Below are 20,480 nucleotides of genomic sequence, written 5' to 3'. Positions count from 1 at the left end.
CTTTATCGATCCTAGATCCATCTGCTTTTGTTCCCTTAAATTTTTTTGTTACTTTGGATACAGTCACCTGGACCATATAGCTTTGCTCCAAAGAATCTCACTAAGCAAAACAGACTAGCAGCTCTGATTGATCAAGGTGGAAATTACATTAATGAACAACAATTTATCTAAGCAAAACAGACTAGCAGCTATGATTGATCAAGGTGGAAATTACATTAATGAACAATAATTTATCTAAGCAAACACCAAGTCATCTTCTGAGACTTCAGAAACGGCAGATACTTTCCCTTGTCCCTTGTAATGTGGTTCTTGAAAATACAGATAACTTGTATGAAACCTTAGAAATGTACAAATTACATGTGAAGATGTTGAAGAATCAGGAGGCCCTCTTGGACTTGTACCTGACGGCACAATAAGCATAAATAAGCATATTCAAGAAACTTAATCCAGCCAAAAGCCAGAAAAAGTAATCAAGATGTCCCTCATTCAAGTTATCTGGTATCCATCCAGGCTTTCCTCCCTTGGTTGTTAGATATGTCACAATTGTCAGTATAAAAGAACTCAGATAATTTCCCAGTGCAGTCGTGAGAAGTGACAAAGCACTACACAAGCTTCTCATGGCATCCGGAGACTGGTCATAGAAAAACTCAAGCTGCCCAATAAATGTGAATACTTCTGCTGCACCCACCAAAAAGTACTGAGGAACTTGCCAAAATATGCTCACCGGAACAGCCACCTTTTCATGTATAAGATTATATTCTTTTGCAATTTGTAAACGCCTTATCTCTACAATTGCAGCTGCAGCCATGGACAGCATAGATACAAATAGGCCAATGCCCATACGCTGTAGCTCAGAGAAGCCTCTTTCTTTTTTGGTGTACTTCCTTGCAATGGGGACAAGAATCCGATCATAGATTGGAACCCAGACAATGACACTGACCGTATCAAAGGTGGACAATGATGCAGGGGGGATGGTGAAAGAGCCAACTTTAGTGTCCATAACTGTCCCTTGCTCCACGAACATAGTGGACATTTGTGCATAAACAGCTGAGAAGACTATAGTGGTGGCCCATACAGGGAACATTCGTATGAGAATTTTCAGTTCCTCAACCTGTGTGACAGTGCAAAGCCTCCATGGGTTTGAAAATTCTTCATTTTTTGCATCAAGATCTGTTAAAGTGGCTGCTTTATCAAGACACCTACAGAAACATTATTTGTTCAATTTCTGGAAGGCAAGAAGGACACATCAAAGAAATTTAGTTCAGCATAAACATTATTTGTGTAGTCAAAATCCAAATAGACGTGAATTGTGGTTTTTCTTTAGAAATTGAACAGCCATATCAGCCAGGAGTTCCTCAAATTATTTATTTGCCAAAAGAGGTACCAAAGATATAGATTTTCAGAAAATAAACAAATAAATAAATGTAAATATAAATAAAAAATATTCAGGAGCTCCTTGGACTTCTTATTTGTGAAGCCCTCAATATTTTCATGTTTTCAAAGTAAAAAAGATACTCCTACTTTCTACATAGCCAAGTGCATAAAATTTCAACAACTAGTCTATAAAATTAGTCAAACATAAATTCTAATATGATAATTGCGATAAATTTCATTACAACAAGGTTCCTGGCCTGCATTAACAAATATCAAAACAAAATTCTTTATCGATATTATGGGAGAGTCCATCATAGCAGAAGTGCCAATTGACTGCCTAACAACATGCATCACCATGGATGGACAAAGGATGAAAATATACCACTAATTTAACTATATTAACTAATTGCTCTAGCAGTAGAACCATGTGGTAGGGATACAAACAAAATTGAAAATCTTCGGTTAGCAGTTCACATGCATATCATAGATATGATTCAAATATGTAGTTCTCCAAAAGCATTTTACTTCAGTGCAATAGAGACTTCAAACTAATAGCAGCACTCCTAAAGTGGGACTTCAAATTAATAGGGGCATCCATAAAAGAATAAGAAATAAAAGCAGTGTTTTGAAAGTTATAGTGAATACTTGAGCTCATCACTGTGTTCCAATTTTCGACTTCCTTCAATAGCTGAAGTTTTCTCTGGTACTTCAAAGAGGAGAGAACTATCTTGAGGAGCGTCTACATTAAACTTGCGCGATGATGCAACAACAACCTGGCACATCCTTGTAATAGGACTTCCACCTGGCTTCTGAAATCTATATATTGCAGTGCCTGTGAAAAAACTAGCTATTGCGATACCCATGAACAAGGTCGGGATGCCAAACCCTAGACCCCACCCAGCATTGTCTTGAACCCAAACAATAAAACTGCTAGATATAAGAGCACCGATATTGACAGAGAAATAAAACCAATTAAAAAAAGATCCTTTTCTCACTCTCTCATTTGGGTCAGTATCATCAAACTGGTCTGCTCCAAATGATGACACACAGGGCTTGATACCACCAGTCCCTAGTGCAATCATATAGAGGCCAATAAAAAAAATGGCATATTGAAGACCATTTGCAGTCGGGCAGACAGACCCCACACAAGGGGGAGGCTTGAATGCAGGAACAGATGCTGAAAGGGTCAATATACCCATACCCTACACAAAAAAACAAATATGCAGATTATCTTCCCTTCAAAAAAAGTCAGGGATCCAACTGATTAAAGCCTATATCAGAGACGGTTTCAAATTGGGCAGCATATCTAACATGTGACAAATTTTAACCATCAACTGGTTCAGTTGAAATATGCCCCTACTTGACCTCAAAGTCATAGAATCTTAGAAATTTGTATCACAACATACATTGGCTAAATTGCTCAAGCTACTAACAGTTGGCTAACTCCTAGGCAAAAGGACAGAGTTCCCAGGTAAGTCTACATGATTCTACAATGAACAGTTTGGCCGACACTTGTTTCTGTTACTACAGAAGTGCTACTAAGTTATTTCAAGTATAATTCTTATTAGTTTAGAACTATTATTATTATTAACACTACTGCTACTACTACAACTACTACAACTACTACTACTACAACTACTACTCTGTACTTTCTTGCTACAATCTTTATCATATGCCAATGTGCAGTCCTGTTCTTGTCAAACGAATTCAATGAAAAATCAATCTTGTTCCTCCTTGGGGAAAAAAGGTTAAGATCTGGTATCCTCAATAAAAGAATCTCTAATTAAAAGCGTGGATATAGTATTTGCAAAAGACAAGTAAAACCTCGAGTCAAACTTTTGTCCTCCCAAGGAGAACTTAAATAAAGCTTAACACCTATACAAACAGGCATTCCTGCACAAAAGTGAAGTTGCAAGGCCCATCTCCTAGTTAATTAGATATGAAAACACTCCAATTTCTGGATGGTACAACTTATGTTACACAGATGCCAAAAGTACTTACTACTTAATTAATTTTCTATGAAATGAAGTGATATTCTTGCAAATAACGAATTTTACTTTCCAATTTATGAGGGGGTTTCTAGTGAGAGGTCTTGAGTTCCAGTCTCACCAAGGGATGGAGGGTGTAATCAACACTCAACATATATATATATATATATATATATAGATGGGGGGTGTAATCAACACTCAACATATATATATATATATATATATATATATATGTGTGTGTGTGTGTGTGTGTGTGTGTGTGTGTATAATTTCAACTTTTAAGATCATCACAATCTAATGGTAAGTGCTTCCTCAATTTGGATGTTTCACTGTTCCTAACCATGAGTAACAAGGAAGAAGAAGACAAAATTTTTGAAACCTACAATGAAGTAAATTGTGGAGAAAACTGCAATTGTCCAATATCGTCCCCAATATGCATCTGCTAAAATGGCTCCAATAAGCGGGGATAGGTAGCAAGTACCAGACCAAGTTGTCACATTTCTTGCAGCAGAGACATTGCCTTCATGCAACATTTTGGTAAGATAAGTGACAAGATTTGTTGCAATCCCATAATATGCCAAACGCTCACAGCATTCCGTCCCTGTATTATGTTATTAATCTTAGAAAAGAACTTTTCAAAGAATATATATATTAGCAGTAATGACAGTGGCTAAATATGGCAGTACCAAGGATAAATGGGCATGCTCTCCAGTTTCCAGTGTTGCGCCGCAAAACAGGCTTTCCATGGACGTCAACTGACCCATCTCCCGTGTATGGACTGTTACTTTCTCTCTGAATTGAGAAAGAGATACAGGTTATGGAACAAATGAAACTAGATAAAGAAAATAAGTCTTCACATGTACAAAAATGTAGAGCATGCACTTTCTCTTTTATTTTAATATTTTTCTTTAAGAATGAAAAAACACCCAATTATCCAGATCATAAATCATTATAAGTCACCAGTCAACTTGAGTTCAGGACATTGTTTGCAAATTTGATGCACAACTGCATTTCAATATGCTCTATTACTGAAGTTGGGAACCAGACGCAGGGGCCAAAAAAAGAGTTTAGATTTGCTACAAAAGACAAAGCACCAAACCGTGTTCCTCACTAATCACAGGAGTGACAAGAAAAATTACATGCTTTCCGCATGAATCAGAGGGATATGAATAATCATGTCCCCCATGATTGGTTCAGAGCACAAGCATGCAACTAGGTTCCTAGCAGCAGAAGAATAAAACAAGAAGACAAAAGATTAAAAAGATATGAAATTTAACTGTCCTAGTCCCAGCATCACTGACGATCTGCTTAAGAAAGTAGCAAGTCAATTGTCTTACTTTTCTTGCTATTGGAAAGCACCGCAAGTAACATTGCTACCATTTTGTGCTTACTCAAGTTAAATAACCCCGTCAACAGGTTAAACATGCAATTCTACAATTTAAAACAATAAGCCTAAGAGAATCAACCTAGTCCATGTTTACATTGAGCAAGAAGACGTGAACATGAACAGATTAAAAGGTTGTTGAGTTGAAAAACTGTTCCAAACATCAGCAGAAAGAAATCACCTTCTCTTCCAAAAATTATAAGATAAATCGAACTACCAAGAAATGAGAAATACCACAAAGAACAATTACCCTAGGAAGATAATAACGTTATGGGCACCTTCGTAAGGTTTCAATGGGACAGCTTGAAAGGTGCTCCGGTTGGCTGAGTTCATTTTAACAGTTTCCGATCATCTTACTATAAGAAAAATCGCCACAAAAGACATTTGACTCCCAGAAGTTAGAAGATAGGGAATAGATTTTGCATAATAGTTCTTTGAGTTAAAATGATGAAAACAAAATTGTGAAAGCAGAAAGGATAAATTTTAACGGTACAAGCCATCGTAACCACGCAGTAATATCAATTACTTCCAAATAGCTTAATGATTATAGTCTTACAAGTTGTAACCAAATTTGCATTAATAACTTAAAAACCCCTCCACTAGTAGATCCGAACTTGAATTTCCAGCTGAATCTACTATCTACAATATATTACAAAGGAATCGGATGACAGAAAAAAAATCAATGAGTAAGCTGTTCTCCTTTCAATTATTCCAGCACACGAAAAAAGTACAAAAAAACAAGAATTAAACACAACAAATAAAAGATGAATCAATCACCAACAACAACCCAAAGAGAATAAAAGTCAAACCCCCAAAAAATAGATGAGATAAAGAGAGAAAAACCTCCAAAAGTGCCTCTTCCAGTTGCAACCTCTCGTTCTCATGAGTACCCATCGTGAACAAAATGAAGTTCCAACTCGATCTAGGTCGAGATTAATTATAAATAGAACCTCAGCTCGTGCGTGATTGCGTGTGGAGCGGAAACAAGACCAGCGAAGACGACAGGAAATTGACAGAAAAGGCCAGGAAGGAATCTATCCAATGTAACTGAATCTGGGGGGATCTGTAATTGTACGAACCACGAACTTTGAGCGGGCCCACTGATACAGAAGCGTGGTTTATCGGCCAGATCAAGAGTTGAAAACCTGGCTTTGACGTTTACGTGGCAGTGCCATCTTGGACTAAAATGCCATGGCTTGTGTAGCTAATTACTAAAATACCATTTTCTTCCTCGGAATTCTATTGATCTTCCTCTGTCGAGAAAGAGAAGAAGCAATGGAAATCTTCAAAGGAATGCTTTCGAATGCTTAAAGAATGCTAAAAATATCTGAAAGCAAAGAATCACGGAGGACGATTAGCTGCCGATAAAAGGGAAGCAAGGCATCGACTTTGATCATCCTGTATAATTACAAGTGCTTGAGTTTCTGAGTGAAGACACGGGGACAGAGCCCTGGTCCTCACAGTCGCCGAACATTTTGAGGCAGCCTCTTCGATATCTCCGAGATCCTCTCCCCAAGGTCATCTTTCTACCGGCAATTTATTAGTATAACATCAGCCATTAACAAAACCTACGTTGACATGGACGAGTACCCAGTCACCACAGAGCTTCAGGCAAACGTTGATCTTCCACTTGTTTTAGTTTTTGTTCTCTTTTGCCTCGCACATAGATTTCGATTCAAAGAAGGGAATGGTGAAGATCGTAGAATGTTGAAAATCAACCCCGCCCACCAAAGGGGCCCGGCTCGTTTGAGCCCATCACTTTGTGTTTTAATCGTAGAGATGTGTGAAGGTGCAGTGAGGTGAAAAATCAGAAAGGAGAGAAACAGAAAGGTAGATGACTTTCCCGACAGAAACAGAGAAGAAAAAAGGAAAAAGGTTTCGCAGACAAGATACCATTCGAAGGAGCTTGGTCGTGCGGTGAGAGTTCGTCGGACCAGTGGATCTGGAAGGAACAGGGAGAGGACGACGTAAGCAAACCAAAAGAGGTATTTTTTTTTCTTCTTTCTTTCTTCAAGCTCTGTTTTTTAATACTATGCTTGTGTATTCTGTTTCGTTGGATGTGTATTTGCCCGCTGTGAGGGTTTGTATCCAATACGTGTGTATTATTTGCCTGCTGTGAGGATTTGTATTTAATACGTGGACTGAATAGAACAACAACTTTGTGGTTGTGTATGCAAAATTTTATTCAATTGGTATCAAAGCGGGACGGTCAAGGACTATTATTTTTGGGGTCAGGGACCGTTATTTTTTTTGTGAAGCTATCTTGAGTTGTGAACGGTAAGGTACCCTATTTGGTATAATCAAATTTTTGCCAGCATGATGAGTGACCTTCAAGTGGTCGGAGGAATCAAGAAGCTCAATAACAAAAACTACAACATGTGGTCAATATGTATTAAGTCCTACCTACAAGGTCAAGACCTGTGGGAGGTTGTCAGTGGCAGTGAAGTTACACAACCGGCGGCAAAAGATGTCAATGGCATCTTGCGAAAATGAAAAATTAAAGCAGGCAAAACAATATTTACTTTAAAGGCCACAGTTGAAAAAGAAATATTGGAACACATCCGGGATGCAAAAACACCGAAGGAAGCATGAGACACTCTTGCTACACTGTTCTCAAAGAATAATGATGTAAGATTGCAATTGTTCGAGAACGAGCTTCTATCGATGGCGCAACGCAACATGACTATTGCTCAGTATTTTCACAAGATGAAATCGATATGCCGGGAAATTTCGAAATTAGGCCCAACAACTCCTATTGGGGAAACCAGGATAAAGAGAATAATTGTCCATAGTTTGAGACCCGATATCGAGGGTTCATTGCTGTTGTACAGGGATGGCCGACTCAACCATCGCTTGTTGAGTTTGAAAATTTGCTTGCTGGTCAGAAAGTTTTGGCTAAGCAAATGGGAGAAGTCTCGCTGAAGGGTGAGGAGGAAGCGTTCTACACTAGCAAGAGTAGAAGTACTTTCAAGCGGTACACTGGTAGTGGATCTAGAAAGGATAGTGACAAGGTGAAAAGTCACTAAGAAGATAAAAACTCTCGTCCAGGGGGAGCTTTGAAGAATCGTGAAAATAGTAGAAGGTTCGATGGCAAGTTTTACAACTGCGGGAAGATGGGCCACATGGCGAAAGATTGTTGGTCCAAGAAAAAGTTTGTTGAAGATAATATTGCCACTCACACTTCTCAGGAGAACAATGAAGAGGGTTGGGATGTTGAAGCGCTATTTGTTATGGGGGAAGAAGAATTAACTCTCACTGTAACAACACCTGAAGATAAACAGAAGTAATCATACAATATGACTGCACATGGCTCAAGTGTGGATGCTTGAGAGGGGAAATCAAATCAAACTGATGAATCTGGTAAAGCAACAACTGGCTGGGAGAAAGCTGTAGGGGGCTCAAGTGTTATTCTAGTGGAGATCAAATCGAATCAAACCGGTAGATCTAGTAACTCAATTGGTGGATGGGAAAAGGCTGATGTGGGCTCCAGTGCTAACCCATGGGAGGGCAAAGCAAATCAAGCTGGAGAACCTAATGAAGTAGTAGATGACTAGCAAAAGGTTGCAACACTCTCAAAGTGTGATCCTTGGGAGAAAACAGGGAAGCAAGCTGGTCAATCTATCAAAGCCTCTGTGTGGGATAAGACGACATTTGCCTCAAGTGATGACACTTGGAGGAACAAGATGGATCAAGTTTGTTATTCTTCCAAGTCAGTGAATGGATTGGACATGGCACTGGCAAGCCACAAGCCAGATTCTTGGAGTAAAGCAGTGGACGACAATAGTAAAAAGAGGTGGCATAATTCTAGCCAAGTAAATGTAGGAACCAAATGCCAAAATATGTGCACATGAAGGAAAATATTTGGAAGATGCGACGATGTATCGACAATTGGTAGGTAGTCTTATCTACTTAACCTTAACTCGACCTGACATCTCTTATGCAGTTGGTGTGATGAGTCGGTATATGCAAGATCCAAAAAAATCTCATTTGGAAGCAGTTCGTCGAATTCTAAGATATGTGAAGAGTACAATTGACTATGGTCTTCTGTACAAGAAAGGTGAAGACTGCAAGTTAGTTAGCTATTGTGATGCTAATTATGCAGGAGATCATGACACCAGAAATTCAACAACTAGGTATGTGTTTAAGCTTGGGTATGGAACAATTTCTGGGTGTAGCAAGAGACAGTCGACGTTATCATTGTCAACCACTGAAGCTGAGTATCAAGCAGCAACATTGGCAGCTCAAGAGAGTACATGGTTGATACAGCTGACGAATAATCTACATCAACCAATAGAATATGCAGTTCCGTTGTATTGTGACAATCAGTCGGCAATTCGTTTGGCGGAGAATCCAGTCTTTCATGCTAGAACTAAGCATGTTGAAGTGCACTATCATTTTATCAGAGAAAAGGTTCTGCAAGAAGAAATTGAGATGAGACGGATCAAGACAGATGATCAAGTTGCGAATTTGTTCACGAAGAGTTTGAGTACATGCAAGTTCGAAATGTTTCGTGGTCAACTCAGCACAGTGCAACTAGTGAGAGCTGGTGTTGAGGGGGAGTGTTGAAAATCAACCCAGCCCACCAAAGGGGCCCAACCTGTTTGAGCCCATCACTTGTGTTTTAATCGTAGAGATGTGTGAAGGTGCAGTAAGGTGAAAAATCAGAAACATAAATGGGGCGATAATTTACAGGATAGAAATAGAGAAGAGAAACAGAAAGGTAGAGGACTTTCAGGACAAAAATAGAGAAGAAAAGGACAGGAAAAAGGGGGAGCTTAGGTATGAGATCGAAGATAGAGAGAAGAGGGAAAAGAAAGAGGGCATTGAGAAGAAGAAGGTCTCGCAAAGACGTTCCTGTAGAGATGTGCAAGACACCATTGGACGAAGTTTGGTCGTGCAGTGAGAGTTCGACGGACGAGTGGATCTGGAAGGAATAGGGAGAGGACGACGCATGCAAACCAAAGGAGATCTTTTTTTTTCTTCTTCTTTCTTCAAGCCCTGTTTTTTAATACTTTGTTTGTGTATTTTGTTTTTTTGGATGTGTATTTGGCCGTTGTAAGGGTTTGTATCCAGTACGTGTGTATTTGCCTGCTATGAGAGTTTGTATATTTGCCTGCTATGAGAGTTTGTATTCAATAAGTTGAGTGATAGAACAATAGCTTTGTGGTTGTGTATACAAAATTTTATTCAACGTAGAAGAGACAGGGACATGCTAGAACATAAAATTTTCATAAGAACGTCCAGAAATCCGGATTCCGCCTTGGTTGGTCGACCTTGATGAGTCCCGGTTGACTCAGTTCAGGAGACCAAAAACCAGTTGGCCTTGAAAGAGCATTCTTCATCTAGAACTGTTCAATCTTGAATTTTCACTGGTTAGACTTTTGACCTAATGATAGACCCTTTTCTGGGTATGTGAATCATGTCGGTTATTTAGAAAAGAAATGTGACCCAATCCATCTTCCACATTGATTACCTCGGTTCTGATCAACCCACGTTCACTCTTAATTTCTCCAAAGGTAAGCTTCGGCAACAAGGGTCTCTAAAAACTTTTCTTTCACAGGAATCTTGTTACAGAGAACATCATCTTCTGCTACGAATCTCCTACGAATAAGTTTGGCTGAAGCAACGTTCCTGTCAGATCATCGGGCAATATTATCAATTACTTCGCTTGGGCTTTGAACCATGGCGTCTAACTCCTTTTCCATCCAATAGCAAAATCATTTTATTCTTTCCCACTCACGATATCGAGCTGTCACAGGGATACAAGAACGTAATGAGCAACTGTTAATTGATTCAAGGTTTAGAGCCCTAAACCCTAAACCCCAACTGCTAGTAACCAAGTTCAACCAAATAGCATTTCGAATTCCACGAACAAATTTAAAATTTTTCTCATGCACAATCCCTTAGTGAAGTACGGATGTTTGGCCTAATGGGAACCCATTGTGTGGTAACGATGAGTCAACAATGGAGATCATTGAACCTCTCTCTGAAGTTTCTACTGCAACAATTCAATTATACAGGCACCCGCAAAATCGGGTTATCACCTCCATTAAAGAACCCTTTAATATCACGATCCTTTTCAAACCAAGTCATTTTTTATGATTCAGACTCAGACTGAGAAATTTTCAACACAGGTTTGTCGGCAGTCCCGGTTTGCTCCTTCCAAAGCAGCATGTTGGATCATCAAATTTACAAGCAAAAACGTGAGAGAAAAAACCATTAAAATACTCTCAGTTTGATACCCATCTCTGCGTTTCCACATGGTCAGCTTGAAATTTGATAGTCTTTTATTTCTTTTTTGGAAACCAATCCACTACCGAACAACAAGGAGACAAGATAACTGAAAGATTTTGTGCGGACCGTCTGTGAAAAGGATTTGAATATATAATCTTTCAACCCCCTTCCTCGCATTATTGGCCTGACCCTGCTCTGATAGCAAAGGAACCTCTTTCTTTCTTTATGTTTTTTAACTGCAGTTTCTCTGTGGTCCATCCAAAAACAGCAGAAAGCAAACAAGCAGCGGAAACGAAAAAGGAAGAATAGAAATCCGACCTATAATACGAAAACAAAAGTAAAAAAGCAGGGCGGAAAACTAAAATCAAAGAGAGGTAGAAGATGAGAATAAATATTTGAGAATATAAGTGAAAAAAGATCTTTAATATTTCACCCATTTAAGAAACTTCCGAGAATTTACGCATCAACGGCTTTCGGTTTCCACGTACAAAACTTCTTTACTTTCCAGATGAACGACTGCAGTTGTCAAACGGGGTTTCTGCAACGACCGCAGCCCAGATGTTCCCACCTAGAACGAAGAACAGGGAACCCGGTTTTCTTCCAGGGCGTTCGGTGGGCTTGGCCGCGTTGTAGTGTGCGCGCGAGAGGCCTAGGGTCAGACGCGTTCGTCAATCTGGGCATTGATTCTCGGCCGCTCTTTCGTCTCTCTTTTTCCTTGTTTACTTTCAGACACAACAAAGCAACGCCATTGACACAATTTGAGCGTTGAAAAATCTGACAGAGACGGATTCTCGTTATCGTCAAATTTAAGACCGGGTGCGACTATTTCAAGGCTCTATTTACTTTAATACCCTTCAATGTGCTCGTTCCTCATGTTACAAGTTTGATGTAAACAAAATTATATCACTATCGAGCATATATGAATAGTTTAAATATCAAACATGCATATATTTTTCGAATCTGATTCAACCTTGGTAATTGATAAAAAGTTGGTGTTACTTGTCTTTAATATACATGCTATGTCTTCGCTAACTGACCAATCTTTTGGCGCAATGGTTAGTAACATAGTATCAGAACCAGGTTGTCTCGAGTTTGAATCTTGCTTCCCCCGTTTGTTTCGTCCCTGCATAGGCATAGGTGGGATTTTGTCTTTGGCTGTCCCTATATAAGTGTGATTGTACATTTGCATTTGTACATGGGTGTTCCCTGTGGTCTTTTGGCGCAATGGTTAGTAACAGTTACTTCTTAGCATTAGAGCAATATGCTCATTCGTATGTTACACGTTTGATTCTTCGAACAAAATTACCACCATTGGTATGTTTGGACGTCGGATATATCTCAGATTTTGATGTATTAGGTAATAGTTATACTTTTTAAAATACTCTCAAATACCCTAAGAAATATTGACAGTGGGTTGTATTTTTTATTCTTGTACTTACCTCTTGTCAGGTTAAATATTGTAAAAAAAGATCAAATCAGACGTGTCTAATGGATGGGTGCATTCCACATAAGTAATAGTTTATTACAAAATAAAAAAATATAAAAATAGTGTCGATTAATATATACATAAAATAATAACAAGTTTAAAAATTATAGGTGATTTATATATCTATCATAGTAATTGTATTAAAAGAATTACATAAATATGTCAAATAATTTAAATATTTATGCTCAAGAAGGGAACTCTACTCTCCAAAGGAAAATTCCAAGTGAATTTAGAAAAATAATTATTATTTATATTTAATAATTTTATAACCAAATCATTGTCTTGGACACGTAGAAAAGTTCCGTGAATATGGGAATGAGCCGGTGGTGGACGCACGTTACATTATTGAAATTAATCGTAAAATAAAAAGAGGAGGCTAGTAGTCGACAATTTCAAGTAGTCAATGGCATTTTTGTTAATTTTGAGTTTCTCTTCCATGCCCGTTGCCCTCGTATATTTTTGACCGGATGGAAAGGCCAATAGGGAGTGCGCTCGTCCCTGTCATGGGTCGTAGGTTCGGCCTTTTGAATAGAAAAAAAAAAAAGACGACCCAACCGCTCCAGCGACTCCGCACCAGTCTTATCTGCCTGGAAAACCAAAAAAAACCTCTTCTGTCTGGAAAAACAAAAAAAAACCTCTTCTGTCTGAAAAAAAGGGAGTTCCGAATCAGATACCGAACGCAACTACGATCTTTCCTCGAATACCCATGTCGCCACCGCCTCCACACTATAAAAGCCATCGGGATCCTCGACTTCTTCGTCCTCACATCGAACGGGTTTCTTATTTCGTTGTGAAATTTACTTCTTCTTAATTCTTCGTGTAACGATGGTCCTCTCCAAGACTGCTTCGGAGTCTGATGTCTCCATTCACTCCACCTTCGCGTCCCGATACGTCAGAACCTCTCTTCCGAGGTCTGGTTTTGTGTTTTTTTCGTTTCTGTACGTAATGGTGTTTCTGTTGATTTAGTTGGTGGTTGATTAAATTGATGAGACTGATGTTTTTCTTCCAGGTTCAAGATGCCGGAGAATTCGATCCCGAAAGAAGCTGCGTTTCAGATTATAAACGACGAGTTGATGCTGGACGGGAACCCGAGGCTGAACTTAGCCTCTTTCGTGACGACGTGGATGGAGCCCGAGTGCGATAAGCTTATGATGGCCGCCATTAACAAGAACTACGTCGACATGGACGAGTACCCTGTCACCACCGAGCTCCAGGCAAGATTTCTCTCACCTGACGTCTTTGCTATCTTCTATCACGTCTCCGAAACTCCGTTTCCTCTAATTATAATAACATATATTTCTGAGCTGCGTGTATTCTCTCTGATCAGTCTCCGTTATTCTTTCCTCTTCTATATCAGAGAGCATCGTCACAATTTTCTTGACAGTTGAAATCAAATTCCTGCCTCCACTCAAAACTTGGGAACGGGAAAAATAAAATTTCGCTTGCTTTAGTTTACGATAATAAAATTCTCCTGTGAATGCTTAAATGTCCTGCTATCGCGGCTAATAATTTGTCTCACAGCTGAAAAAAAATCTGATCTTGATTGAGAATGCTGGGTTTTAATCTTATCTTAATTCTTGCTAAGAATTTTAACTAATTCACTGTTCTTCTTACAGAATCGATGTGTGAATATGATCGCGCACCTCTTCAATGCACCTCTGGGAGACTCAGAAACTGCAGTTGGGGTCGGTACAGTCGGATCTTCTGAAGCAATCATGTTGGCAGGACTGGCCATCAAGAGGAAATGGCAGAACAAGAGAAAAGCCGAGGGGAAACCGTACGACAAACCCAACATTGTCACAGGTGCTAACGTTCAGGTAATCAATTAATTCCAATATACCTGATTAAATTCTACATTTTGCTTGATACTTCTTTCTTTCCGAGCACAATTCCTGAACTACAGCGAGAATTTGACCAGTGATGATCGATAACAGGTTTGCTGGGAGAAATTCGCAAGGTATTTCGAGGTGGAACTGAAGGAAGTGAAGCTCGGGGAAGGTTACTACGTGATGGACCCAGTAAAAGCAGCGGAAATGGTCGACGAGAACACCATCTGCGTCGCTGCAATCCTCGGATCCACCCTCAACGGAGAATTCGAAGACGTCAAGCTCCTGAATGATCTTCTCGCCGAGAAGAACAAAGAAACAGGGTATGCACTATGCACCGCAATTTCATAATCTTGATTTATTTAAGCCACTCCTGAATTATCTTTCCCGACATCGGTACAGAGTCTACGGACACATTAGCAATCGAACGCCGACTTCACACAAATTTCTTTTTCTGTGCGCAGATGGGACACACCCATCCACGTCGACGCGGCCAGCGGCGGATTCATCGCACCTTTCCTGTACCCAGAGCTGGAATGGGACTTCCGGCTACCGCTGGTGAAGAGCATCAACGTCAGCGGCCACAAGTACGGCCTCGTTTACGCGGGAATCGGGTGGGTCATCTGGCGGAGCAAGGAGGACCTGCCGGAGGAGCTCATCTTTCACATCAACTACCTCGGCGCCGATCAGCCCACTTTCACCCTCAATTTCTCCAAAGGTTAACTAGCAAAAAGCTATACGCCGCCCATATCATTATGAAAAAAATAATAATCCATTAATCCATTCGAAGAAAAATTAATAATACAATTAAATGTATTTTCAATTAAAAAAAAATCTAACTTGGGCTAATTGTTGGTTTTGTGATCTAATGCAGGATCAAGTCAAGTGATTGCTCAGTATTATCAGCTAATTCGTCTGGGATTCGAGGTAAACTAAATTAATCAGTAATTACTGATAATTAATATGATTTTCCATTTTTTGGGTCTCACGTGGGGAAGTTTGCATGTGCAGGGATACCAGAACGTGATGGAGAACTGCCGGGAGAACGCGATGGTGCTCAAACAAGGGTTGGAGAAAACGGGCCGTTTTAATATCGTGTCAAAGGATAACGGCGTTCCGTTGGTGGCCTTCTCCCTCAAGGACAACTCCCGCCACAACGAGTTCGAGGTGTCCGATTACCTACGGCGTTTCGGATGGATCGTGCCCGCTTACACGATGCCGCCGGACGCGCAGCACGTGACGGTCCTACGTGTCGTCATCAGGGAAGACTTCAGCCGCACGCTTGCGGAGCGGCTCGCGCTTGACATTGAGAAAGTGTTGCACGAGCTCGACGCCCTCCCGTCTCGACAGGCGGCGAAGAGGAACGGCGCCGGCGAGAAGAAGGTGCTGAACGGCGTGAAGAAGAGCGACTTGGAGACTCAGAGGGAGATCACCGCTGCCTGGAAGAAGTTCGTCATCTCCAGGAAGATTAACGGCGTATGTTAAGCGTCAATCGCGGCGGCAGCCTCGCTCGATCCATGGGGAGGCTTTTATCTGTTCATAATTTATTCGATCTTGTTGCTCATCTATCGTTTTCGATTTTCTTTTTTTCCCTGGTTTTGTCGAAATAGGGATGTTGGTTTACTGATTCCTGATTTCCTTCCCTAAGGATTTCAGAACAAATTGAGCGATTTTTCATTGTGGATGATAAAATCTTAAATGTAATTTTTGGCATTGATGCTATGTTATTGCTGATCTTAATGACCGGATCGTTCTGAGTTGAAAAACGGAGTAAAACTGTTAAAAAAACACTTAACAGATTAAAGAAGTAAAATTTATAAAAAAATTTATACCAAATTTTCTGTTCTTTATTTATGATGTGATAATGGTATGATCTCTGTCCTGTCCGCGAAGGATTAAAAGACAGAGGAAAGAGATGTTTCAATCCTTGAAAACAGAAAACAACAGAAACAAACACGCGGAGTCCAAATTAAACACGCAAATATATGGAGTCATCTTGAAGCATCAGCGAATCAAGACGCGTGAGAGGTAAGCCACCTGCCGAACTTCACCTCCTCCTCTCACTTCCATGGTGTAAGGCAAGAAGCTTCAAGTTTTATGAGCAGCACCGCTCTTCACCACCGTGACAGGACAAGAGGCGTTTGTCACCACGTAGTTGCTCACACTTCCAAGCAGAACCCTGCTCCAACATTAATTCATGAGGATCATGACGAAAGTGATCATTATCAGTTGATCCCAGATTTTTGGTGAAACAAAAAAAATGTTTTAATAACCTTTTAATCTTTCCCAGGCCCCTGCTGCCGACGACGATGGAATCCAGCTTCAGGTCCTCGACAGCGTCGGTGAGCTTCTCTCTGGGGTCGCCCCAGTGAACCTTGGAGACTACCTTTACCTGTACAGAGAACTCTGATGAGAGCAGATACGGTGAAGAAAATGGTCACAACAACTGCTAATTTCTAGTTTCTTCGTTTACCCCTTTTGTCCTGGAGACCGTATCAAGAATATCTAGGACTTCAGGATCAGGAGTGAGCCCGTATTGCTTCGAAACAGCTGCTTCTCTGAATTCGTCCAACGGAATCAAAGCTGTGGAAAGAAAAGAAGATGCAAAAAAATGAGAAGCGAATTAAGGGTTAGGGAAAACGGAGACGAGAGGATGTTTGCCACAGACGGGATCCCGTGTCTTCCCAAAGCTGCTTAGTAGGGGGGTCTGATTTCCCGGAGTGGACATGGATTAGGATGAGAAGGTCGCCACCGTCTACCAGGTTGTCCACTGTCCATCGCAGGGCCGATTTGCTGCTCGCCGAGTAGTCCATGGCGATGCCAACCGTTCGATTCCCACCCATCTCCTCTCTCTCTCTCTCGTCCCGTCTCTTCTGGTATCCTTTCTATCAGCTTCAGTGATGAAATGATGGAGAGGACGATTTTGGTTATAAGACGGTTGCCAGTTCCTTCACCGGTCACGTTCCTGTCTTCTCCAGAATTCATCATTTATTCTCTCTTTCCAGCAGGAAACTATTAAAGTAATACAAGCTTCTTGAAGAACCTGTCTCTTTAATCCATACAAAACAGTGGATGATAATTCATCTAATTATTCCCGCTTTAGCTTTCAGAAACATTAAAGCTGATGCTCATCCACAGAATACTAGATCATTTGCATCTTGATCATGACCTCTTATTAGAAAATTCTCCATTTTCTAATTATTGAGTCACTTTTATATTATCTATCTATTCTGAAAGCTTCTGATGGTTTCTGGCAGTCCGCCCCCTGTGGGCCTCCGAAAGGAACCATACCATACAGTAAACAAGGAGTATTTGCTTCCATCTGCACATAATCAGATCGATAGAGTTCAGAATTTCTTAGATCAAACTGAGATAATGGATAAAATTGTTGAATAAAATTTAACAATCACAACAATAAACCTGCTTATCTATTCTGTCCAAGTACTGAAAATAAACCATCACATGTGGCAAATACACACCCACATAATAGAATACATAAAAGAGAGTAGTTAACTTAGAACTTGAAAGAGAAAAGACTTCCTTTGGTTTGCTTGCGTCGTCCTCTTTCTGTTCCATCCAGATCCACGCGTCTGAAGGACTTTCACTACACGACCAAACTTCTACCAAGTATCTTGAATGTCTTTGCAAAAACCTGCCTACTACTCAACAGGGCCCTCCTTTGTTGGTGTTGCTTGTCGTTCTTCTCCCTCTCGATGCCCTATTTCTTTTCTCCTCTCTGTTTCTCGTTCTGAAATTTCTCCCCTTTCAGTTTTTCCTTTCACGACATGCTGCTTCTACAATTAATTGATTTCCCTTCCACATTTCATTATGAAGCTACCATAGTTTGGGGTTTTATTTACCTTGGGCTCAAATAGGTTGGGCTTTTTAGTGGGTTGGGGTTGATTTTTAACACTCTCCCTCAACACCAACTCTCACTAGTTGCACTGTGCCGAGCTGACAACGAAACATTTCGAACTTGCCTGTACTCAAACTCTTTGTGAACAAGTCTGCAACTTGATCATTCGTTTTGATCTGTCTCATCTCAATTTCGTCTTGCAGAACCTTTTCTCTGATAAAATGATAATGCACTTCAACATGCTTAGTTCTTGCATGAAAGACCGGTTTCTCGGCCAAACGAATTGCCGACTGATTGTCACAATATAAAGGAACTGCATAATTTACTGGTTGATGTAGATTATTCATCAGCTGTATTAACCATGTACTCTCTTGAGCTGCCAGTGCTGCTGCTCAATACTCAACTTCAGTGGTTGACAATGATATCGTTGACCGTCTCTTGCTACACCAAGAAATTGTTCCAAAACCAAGCTTAAACACATACCCAATTGTTGATCTCTTAGTGTCATGATCTTCTACATAATCAGCATTACAGTAGCCAACTAACTTGCAGTCTTCACCTTTTTTGTACACAAAACCATAGTCAATTGTATTCTTCACATATCTCAGAATTCGTCGAACCGCTTCCAAATGAGACTTCTTTGGATTTTGCATGTACCGACTCATTACACCAACTGCATAAGAGATGTCAGGTCGAGTCAAGGTTAAGTAGATCAGACTACCTACCAATTGTCGATACATCGTCGCATCTTCCAAATATTTTCCTTCATGTGCACACATTTTGGCATTGGGCTCCATCGGCGTCGAAATCAGTTTGCATTTGAGCATTCCGAACTTCTTCAAAAAAAATTTGGCATATTTCTGTTGACAGAGAAATATTCTTTCTTGTATGCGATTAACCTCTAGACCAAGAAAGTGTTTAAGCTGGCCAAATTCCTTCATCTGGAAACAAACTGATAAATTCTTCTTTATCTGAAGAATTCCTGCCTCATTATCACTAGTTAGGATCAAATCATCCACATACACTAGCACGATAGCTAGCTTACCTTCATTGGTTTTGACAAACAAGCTGGAATCTGCAGGTGTTACTGAATAGTCACTTTGCGTTAAAAATTTAGCAATCTTACCATACCACGCCCTTGGTGTTTGTTTCAATCCGTAGAGTGCTTTGCACAGCTTGCACACATGTTGAGGATGATCTTGGCTCTGAAAACCCATTGGTTGGATCATGTAGATCTCCCGATTGAGCTCTCCATGAAGAAAAACATTCTTCACATCCATCTACCACAAATTTCAGTCTTTGTTGGTTGCCAGTGCAGGTAGGACTCGTACGGTTGTAAGTTTTGCCACTGGACTAAACGTTTCATCATAGTCTAGTCCGTACTGTTAAGAAAAACTACGAGCTACCAATCGTACCTTGTACCTCTCGATAGACCCATCTGGATGACGTTTGATCTTGTAAACCCACTTACAAGATATAGGTTTCACATCTTTTGGCTTTGGCACTAAATCCCAAGCCTAATTTTGCTCAAGTGCATCAATCTCTTCTTTCATAGCTGTCCTCCACTTAGAACTCTGCGATGTTTCTTCGAAAGTCTCAGGTTCTATCATATTTTTTTCTTTAACTATGGCTGCATTGGCGTATTTGGGATTTGGCTTTCGTGTTCTTGTTGACCTTCGGAGTTGAGATTATGGAGTTGATTCTTCCATTTCACTAGGCCCACCCTCTGCGTTTGGTTGTTGATACACGCCAGTTTGCCAAGGACTCTGAGTCACTCTTTGCTCAACATCATCGCCGTTTGGATCTCCTGATTCACCTGAACTATGTTGGAGTTGAACAGTATGCTCCCCCATCTTTTGTTGTAGTTTGTCTCCAAATTCTCTTGAGTCTGACAACACCTCCTTCTCTGAGGACCACCAAAAAGATGCTTCATCGAATACCACATCTCGTGAAGTGTAGCATCTTCCGCTCATTGGATCGCAACAATTCCACCCCTTTCTCTGGCTATCGTATCCTACAAAGATACATCTAATAGCTTTCTTATCAAACTTGCCCCATAATTGATCAGGAACAAATACATAACATACATAGCCAAATACTTAAAAATAGCTAACTGTAGGCTTCATGTTCCACTGTTTTTCAAAGGGTGTAACAAATCCTAACCTTGGTTGAGGAAGTTTGTTGATCACAAAGGCTGCAGTTCTCATTGCTTTAGCCCAAAACCTTCCAGGTACATTCTTTTCATGTAGCATACTCCGACAAACCTCTGCAAAATGCTGGTTCTTTCTCTCCGCTACACTATTCTGTTGTGGCGTGTTAGCACAAGTGTATT

At 40.3% G+C, this 20,480-nt stretch overlaps 4 protein-coding genes across 4 annotated transcripts; 2 read left to right on the top strand and 2 right to left on the bottom strand.

The window, feature by feature from the left end:
• Window positions 1-103: 103 nt before the first annotated feature.
• On the bottom strand, window positions 104-5,685 carry LOC137958844 (protein NRT1/ PTR FAMILY 8.3-like). The gene is made up of 5 exons (XM_068806021.1): window positions 5,590-5,685; window positions 4,049-4,154; window positions 3,746-3,963; window positions 2,020-2,576; window positions 104-1,199 (listed from the first exon to the last, which is right to left on the bottom strand). The coding sequence occupies exons 1-5, from the start codon at window positions 5,638-5,640 to the stop codon at window positions 377-379; spliced, it is 1,755 nt and encodes a 584-aa protein (XP_068662122.1). The 5' UTR covers window positions 5,641-5,685; the 3' UTR covers window positions 104-376.
• A 2,937-nt stretch (window positions 5,686-8,622) lies between these two features.
• Window positions 8,623-9,312, top strand: LOC137959645 (secreted RxLR effector protein 161-like). Its single transcript, XM_068806999.1, has one exon. The coding sequence runs from the start codon at window positions 8,623-8,625 to the stop codon at window positions 9,310-9,312; it is 690 nt and encodes a 229-aa protein (XP_068663100.1).
• Window positions 9,313-13,250: 3,938 nt separating this feature from the next.
• LOC137958903 (glutamate decarboxylase 4-like) lies at window positions 13,251-16,026 on the top strand. The gene is made up of 7 exons (XM_068806107.1): window positions 13,251-13,377; window positions 13,476-13,680; window positions 14,083-14,283; window positions 14,401-14,615; window positions 14,757-15,010; window positions 15,167-15,219; window positions 15,304-16,026. Exons 1-7 carry the CDS (start codon window positions 13,292-13,294, stop codon window positions 15,775-15,777), a joined length of 1,488 nt encoding a protein of 495 aa, XP_068662208.1. The 5' UTR covers window positions 13,251-13,291; the 3' UTR covers window positions 15,778-16,026.
• Window positions 16,027-16,117: 91 nt separating this feature from the next.
• LOC137959813 (universal stress protein PHOS34) lies at window positions 16,118-17,253 on the bottom strand. Its single transcript, XM_068807179.1, has 4 exons — window positions 16,961-17,253; window positions 16,766-16,875; window positions 16,566-16,684; window positions 16,118-16,471 (listed from the first exon to the last, which is right to left on the bottom strand). Exons 1-4 carry the CDS (start codon window positions 17,133-17,135, stop codon window positions 16,381-16,383), a joined length of 495 nt encoding a protein of 164 aa, XP_068663280.1. The 5' UTR covers window positions 17,136-17,253; the 3' UTR covers window positions 16,118-16,380.
• Window positions 17,254-20,480: the final 3,227 nt, after the last annotated feature.

Source organism: Aristolochia californica, unplaced genomic scaffold (assembly GCF_029961685.1).
Source record: "Aristolochia californica isolate CCGP_79_NKW_82.1479 unplaced genomic scaffold, dmAriCali1.0.hap1 SCAF_3, whole genome shotgun sequence".
Taxonomy (NCBI): domain Eukaryota; kingdom Viridiplantae; phylum Streptophyta; class Magnoliopsida; order Piperales; family Aristolochiaceae; genus Aristolochia; species Aristolochia californica.
The sequence above is the reverse complement of the archived record's forward strand: the minus strand, read 5'-3'. Positions and strand labels throughout refer to the sequence as shown.